The 6,700-nt window shown below is 53.4% G+C and overlaps 1 protein-coding gene across 1 annotated transcript in view; it reads right to left on the reverse strand.

Annotated features, from left to right (window-relative positions):
- Positions 1-6,429, reverse strand: part of LMOD1 (leiomodin 1 (smooth muscle)) — a 36,035-nt gene extending 29,606 nt beyond the window's left edge. The window contains exon 1 of the mRNA XM_004685501.2: positions 5,983-6,429. Within this exon, the coding sequence (XP_004685558.2) occupies positions 5,983-6,249 (267 nt within the window). The 5' untranslated portion in view covers positions 6,250-6,429. The remainder of the gene's footprint in view (positions 1-5,982) is intronic.
- Between the last annotated feature and the right edge of the window lie 271 nt (positions 6,430-6,700).

A 6,700-nucleotide genomic window follows, 5' to 3' on the forward strand; every position in this document is an offset into this window, starting at 1 on the left:
GTAGACTAGACTAGACCGAGGCCCAGGAAGTCCGCCTCACTCTCCCTTAAGTTAGCTCCCAGCTTCTCTTCTTCCCCTTCTCACGTTCCCTTCCTGCCCTTCCCTCACTCACTCCCAGGACAGTATTCTTTAACTTCAAGATAGATTTTGTTCTTAAAGCATTGATTTGGCATTGTACAGGTGTAAAGTCTGAAGATCTTAGGGTGAGGAGCAGGAGGCCTCTCATGGGTGTGCCAAACTCCTCAGTATCCTATCCCATCTAATCCTCAGGAGAACCCTTCGAGGCTGATGGTATCATCCCACTTGACAGGTAAAGCAGCCGAGCCTCCAGGAGCTGGTAAACGCTGGCACCGATGCCACCTTCGGCACCAGCAGGCACTCAACAGAGCTGATGTGCTTCCTCTCTCAGGGAACTTACTAGAGTTCACTGGCTTAGCAACGTGCAGAAGCAAATTCAAGCCTGGTCCTATCTGGTTCCTGACACCCACAGGCTTTCTGTCCTCCACCCTGCCCTGCACGATGCCCTAGAGCAGAACTGAAATTCTGACTCAGACTCTTCCTTTTTTTGCTAGTTATGGCAGCAGTGGTCTAATAAACTAGAAAGCACAGCCTGTTCTGGAAAAGCCTGCGTATTTGTGGACTCAGATATTCCTGTTCATGCAACTTGGCAGCCGTGTGACTCTCGATGGCCGTCCCTGCTCCCTGCTCATCGCTCCTTCTGGTAGTTGCCTCTCTGTGTCTAGTGTGTGTGTGTGTGTGTGTGTGCGCGCGGGTGCCAATCCCAGAGCAGCTCTTGCGGTAACGCCCGCGAGCATCTAGACTTCATGTCTGCAAGGACAGCATCCAGCACCCCTCTGTCTTCTGTACCTCTCCTTGCACGTCACCCAGACCTTGCATGCTGCAGCCCTGCTGAGGGATGCCCACACTGCGTGACATCTTCCCCAGAGAAGAAAGAGGTTGAGGGTGCACACACAGGTTAGATGAGGGCTGTCTGCACAGACAGGAGGCCTGTCTCCTCTGGCCTCAGCCTGGAGAGGCTGCAAATCCCAGAAACCCCGAGGGCCCGGCAGCAGTTGCTGAGGCAGCCTCCCCTTGGGCGGTGGGCTTCTACCCCAACTTCACCACCCGCCTTGCACCATTGAGTCACTTCATTTTTTTTAAAGATTTATTTATTTATGCATACAGAACTGGGGTACAGGCCAGAGATGCGGAGGGTGAGAGGATTCACCAGGGACAGAGTGGGGAGCAGAACAGGCAGATCGACGAAGTACGCTGCTGAGGGGAGCAGAGGGCGGGTCAGGAGAGGTCTGCTGTGCCATGTGGGTCACCTGGGGATGGAGACTGAACTCACACTGAAGCGGCTGCGGCTAGCTTGCAGTGCCACACTTTAACCCGCTGCGCCACCAGGGAGGGCCGGAGCCACTTCATTTTTACAAGAACTCGTGTGCCCTGTCAGTCTGTGCTGCCTCCCTCGCCTAGAACATCCCGCCTGGCCAAGCTGCTCTCCAGTAGATGCTGATGGCTCACTGCCCTGGGATTCTTTATAGTCAGTACTGTCTACACACAGAAGGAAAATGCTAATAGATGAGTAAGAACAAAAATGAAAACACCCGAGGGTCCGTCCCTTCACTGACTTTAAGCAAGGGTCAACTGATTTTTCTTTTTTCCCCCCAACGGCTCTTTCGAACTCTGGATGGCGGCCGCTTCCAAACTCCAGGGAGAGAGCTAAACCCTCTAACCCTCCCTGGTGCCTGCTTCTGCCTCCCAGGTCAACAGGCCCCCATCACCTCTGCTGCCCTCTCCTCCCAGGCCTCCAGGGCTATTTTGGGTGTGTACCAGCTGGGGTTAATCTCCTTAAGCATGAGCCGTGCTGCCCAGGGCATTGCTGATAGGGCCCAGCCTTGGGCAAAGGGCAAGAGCTTGGTGCTGCGGCCTCAGGCTTCCCAGCACTCCATCCGGCAGAGATCCGTGGACACTAGGCCGTGCACTGGGGCCGGTGGGGGAGGGGAGTGCTGAGGCAAGCAGGCAGGGAAGAGAGGGGCTGTCAGGACTCTAGAGCCCAGCAGCAACTGGCTAGGCTAGATGGGTGCTTCTGGTTGACTTCTTGCGCTTACCCCAAGGGAGAAACTCAAAGAGCTTCCTCTAGCCCCCAGCTCAGCTGCCCCTGCTCTGGCCTGGCACAGGTGTTAATCCCCAACCCTGGCAATGCCAGCCAGAGGGGTGGGGGAGGCAGGCTGGAGATATTCTTCCCACTTGGGGAGGGAAGCATACACAAGAGTTGACCTGTTGGGATCCGGTTCCTGAAACCTGAGGCAGGGAGGAGGGTTTCACTGAGCGGCTGGCTGCACACCTGGCTGGGGCACGGGCTTCCACCTGAGCAGGGCAGCAGCATGCTCTCAGAGAGCACTCCTCTGCCGAGGAAGGGAGGGAAGCAGGAGGCAGCTCTGCCTAGCCCTGCCTCCTGCTTCCCCTGACCTCTGTGGACACTCATTCAATAAGCAGAGGCCCCAATGAGGACCAGACCCTGTGTCAGCATTTGCCTTCCAGAATCACACAAGCCAGGAGGGACCAAGAAAGACAGCAGACATGACGGCAGTGTGATGTCAAGACTGGGGTGGGTGGTACAGCCCCCAATGTGGGAGGACTTGGATCAGACAAGGTGTCTAAACTTGCCTGGGCATCAAGGAGGACTACCTGGAGGAAGTGGACCCAAAGGACAACTAGGCATTAACTTGGAAGAGTCCTGGGGCAGTGCTGAGGAGGGACTATCATGAAAGCAGTTATAAACTGTTCCAGGAGATTCATTTGAGGGAGAAGTAGCTCTTCCAGCCTAGACCCACTAAAGAATGATGGCTAGAAAATGGATCTTGGGCCGCCCTCTCCCCAGGAATAGCCCAAGTTTAAAACTAAACTGAGCCTGCTTTCACTCTTGGTTACTGGCGATTAAAAAATACTTACTATGAAACTTTGCAAAAGTAGGGGCGATCTTGCTTCACCCCCACCCCCACCCACCCACATCATAATAAAGCTAATTCTCTAATCGTACCTTCCTCCATAAATTTTTCAGTACTTTGTCTAAAAGATAAGGGCCCTTTAGAAAGTATATCCATGAGGTCATCATTCCCCCAAAAGGAATAAACAAAAATTCCTTAAAGCCAAGTAACATCTGTTCAGAGTTTACTTTCCCTAATCCACACCTGGGCTGAACAGCTTTGATCCCTAATCCACACTTGGTTTTTATCTTTAAATTCTGTTTTCTTTCTACACTCTCGGTTTTGATAGTTATTTTCCTAGTCACAAGTTGGGGAGGGGTGGCGGTCAGGAGGGCCAATTCCTGTGTAGCAGCCCCTGTTTCTGCCACCCCCAAAGGCCTAATGTGGGATGCCTCCCGGTGGTGCATCGTGTTCTGTTTGCTTTGTGACCCTTGTTGTAAATTCCTCTCAGCACACTGGCTTTTCTCCTCTCTCTGTGTCCTGCTATTGCCCGTAGGGGGACACACAGTTCTCCTCCATCCAGCCCGCTTCTATCAGCTGTGTGACCACAGAGCCTCCCTGAGTCTCAGATTCTTGTCCTGCATGATGGGAATAAAAGGTACATCTCTTGTAGGAATTGTGAGGCTTAAGCAAAAGGGTGAAAGTGCTTTGCATGTAGGAGGCTCTCCAGTCAGGCCTAGCTTGCTATATATTTCCTCACATCCAGCAAAGTAGGCCCAGAGTGGCTTTGCTTTGACTGACATCCAGTTCCTCACTTGCAGCAAAAGTCAACGACAGCAAGAGCTGCAGCCAGGCCCAGCCAGGAGCCCCAGCCGCTAACTGTGCCCTGAGGTCGAGGCCCCACCTGACATCCGGGGCTGGCCAGGTTATTGAGGTCACTATAGGAACAACCTAGCTGGCACAGCCCTCAGGAGACGGTGGGTCGAGAGTTGCTTTTTGCTCCAACTTCCGGGTTGCCTGACCCCAATGAGCTAATGACCTCATAGCTGCCATTTATTGAGTGTTTACTGCCCAGCTCTGTGCTAAGTTATTATCCATTGTAGTTTCCTCAACAGCCCCAGGAGGTGGGTATTTTGCAGATGAAGAGAGTCACTTGGGGCCTCTAGGTTGTACAGAGTAAGAGATGCCAGCACTCACACCCACGTTCCTTATCTCACGCTCACTGAGTTGTTCATGGTGAAGAAGTCACCCTTTCTATTTATTTTTACTTTCATTTTTTTGTTTGAAGTCACCTTTTCAAAAGGGTTCACATCCATCACCCAGATTCACACAGTGCCTTGGGCCCTCGTCAATTCCTGCACCCAACCAGCCTCTGTGTCAACACAGAGTGGGTGAGAGGAAGTGGCCCCCCTGAGGGAAAAACGGCTCTCAGGTGATTCTTCTTACACCGGGTGAAGCACATGTGTGTATGTGCAAGTATGTGTGCATGCTCATTCTCTGACAGGCACGGGGTATATCTGGCAGGAGCAGGAGACCGCCACCTCTTCTTTGACTGAAGCCCAAAGTTCCCAGAGACAGGCATGTTTATTCTCGTTCATGGGTTAGGAAACGGAGACTCAGAGAGGCTGGATACCTGCTCCCTAGAGCTGGGAGATATGCCTAGGAGGAAAGGCTTGTGTCGCACTAACCGGCTCAGGAAAAAGAAGGAAACTTCCAGACATGTGAGAGTTCCTCAAACTCTCTGAGGCCTGAACACCTTGCTTTGGGATTAAGAGAGTGTTGTGCTTGACTTTGGCTCTAGGAGTATTTTCAAGCACCAGCCACCCTGGGGAACCATGGGAAAGGGCGCAGAGCCTGGAGGAGGCAGGGACTGAAGGGGAGAGCAGAGTGAATGTTTGGGGTTTATTGGGGTGGGAAGGGAGTCACAGAGGTGCCAAGTCTTTGCGTACATTTCATTTCCTTCAGTATTTCCCAGTCTAGAAGTAAGTCCCCACTATGAAGGTGGCCGCAGCCACTGCAGCACCAGTTCAATCCCCAGCCAGGGAGGTGATCCACATGGCGCAGCAGACCTCTCCTGCTTCCCCCGCTGCTCCCCTCAGCAGTATATTTCAGTGGATCCGCCTGTTCTGCTCCCCACTCTGTCTCTGTTGAACCCTCTCACCCCCTGCTCCTCTGGCCTGCATTCCAGCTCTTGTATGCATAAATAAATAAATCTTAATTTAAAAAAAAATCCAGCATTACAAGAGGCAAGGCCAGTAGGTGCGAGTCAAAGAGAATCTTCAGCAAGACTGAGAGTGGCTTCCCTCCAAACACTCTCGGCCAGGACAAAGGGTCTGCCGACCTCAGGGAACGCACAGTGAAGAAACAAGTCCTCATTGCCAGCCCAGGAGACAAAAAGCAGGTTTTGCTTAAGCCCAACCCAGATGTGGGCAGAGGTTACTAAAAACAGTCAACGCTTGTCCCTCCTCTGTCCCCTTATGGTGGTGCAACACCCCGGGGAAGTAACTTGGTCCCCAGAGAAGTTGCCTTTCTGCCAACAAGGCGCAGCAAGAGCCAAAACACCACCTTCCCTGGGAATGAACCTGGAGCCCTCAGGTAAGACTATTTCCCACGACAAGCCAGCCATCCCCACTTCTTTGGGAGTCTCCACAAATGGTCGCTGGGCTGTGGGAAGCCCATCTAGCCAGACAGCTTAAAGGAGAGTTTAAGCTGGGCGGCCAGGGAAGACTGCAAACATCACCCCACCCTTCCATGGCTCCCACAACAGGATGGGATAAATGTGAAGAAACCAAGCAGGTGAGGGGAGAGCAGGGTGCAGTCAACTTGACAGTGAGTGCTTCAAGGACGCCCTCCCACTTGCACAATTTCTTCTAGGGCACCCTACTCTGCTTATGGCGCAGCCATGAGGATGAGACTCACACTGCCAGCCAGCGGATGGGATTGACTCGGAAGCATTAAATCCTTTACCACTTGTCTTCTAAGGAAGGCGACCTAGCCAGGAGTCGGGGTCCTGGGCCCCCCAACCCCCTCGCGGGCCGCGCTCACTCACATCCACGGACATCTCCCTCTGAATAAGTTTCTTGGTCTCCTTCTCACAGAAGTTGAGCAGGGCTTCCCGGCTGTATGTGCCCGTGGACTGCTTCTCCGTCTGGTTTCTCTGCAGCAGCCCCACGGGGATACTCCCGTCAGGCTCCACCACGTCCAGTTCCTTTTCCAGCTCCTCCATCTCCTCGGGAGACAGGGTGGACAGCAGGCTGTCAATATCAGGGTCTTCGCTCACCTGCCGTCGGTACTTGGCTACCTTGGACTTGGACATGTTGGCAAAGTGGGCTTCGGCTCTTGCAGGGGCCGTGGGAGTCGGGGGGGGCCAGTAAAGGGGAGGAGGGAGTTGTTCTGGATGCAGCAGATGTGGGCTTGGGAGCAAAGCGCCAGCTGGCTGAGGACCTCTGCTGCTCTGCCCGGCTGTGCCACAGATGCTGAAGTGTTAACTGGAAGCAGCAGCCTCCCCAAGCCCAGGGCTAGTGGACCCTGGCTGGCCTAACCAGCGGCCAATAAGACCTAAAGACTGCCCAGCCCTGAATGCAGAAGCCAATCCCCCAGTGGGGGCGGGCCTGCCTCTCTGTCAGAGCTGTTTGAAACTTGAGGACATTCCAGGGAATCTTGGAGCGCTGTGTGACCAAATTTAGTACAGAGCATTTAGCCTTTTAAAGACAAGAGGGCCACGCAATGAGAAAAAGATACAAAAATGTAGAGGCTGGCAGGAGTAG

Source organism: Condylura cristata, unplaced genomic scaffold (genome assembly GCF_000260355.1).
Source record: "Condylura cristata isolate star-nosed mole 26May11 unplaced genomic scaffold, ConCri1.0 scaffold00018, whole genome shotgun sequence".
In the NCBI taxonomy this organism is placed as follows: domain Eukaryota; kingdom Metazoa; phylum Chordata; class Mammalia; order Eulipotyphla; family Talpidae; genus Condylura; species Condylura cristata.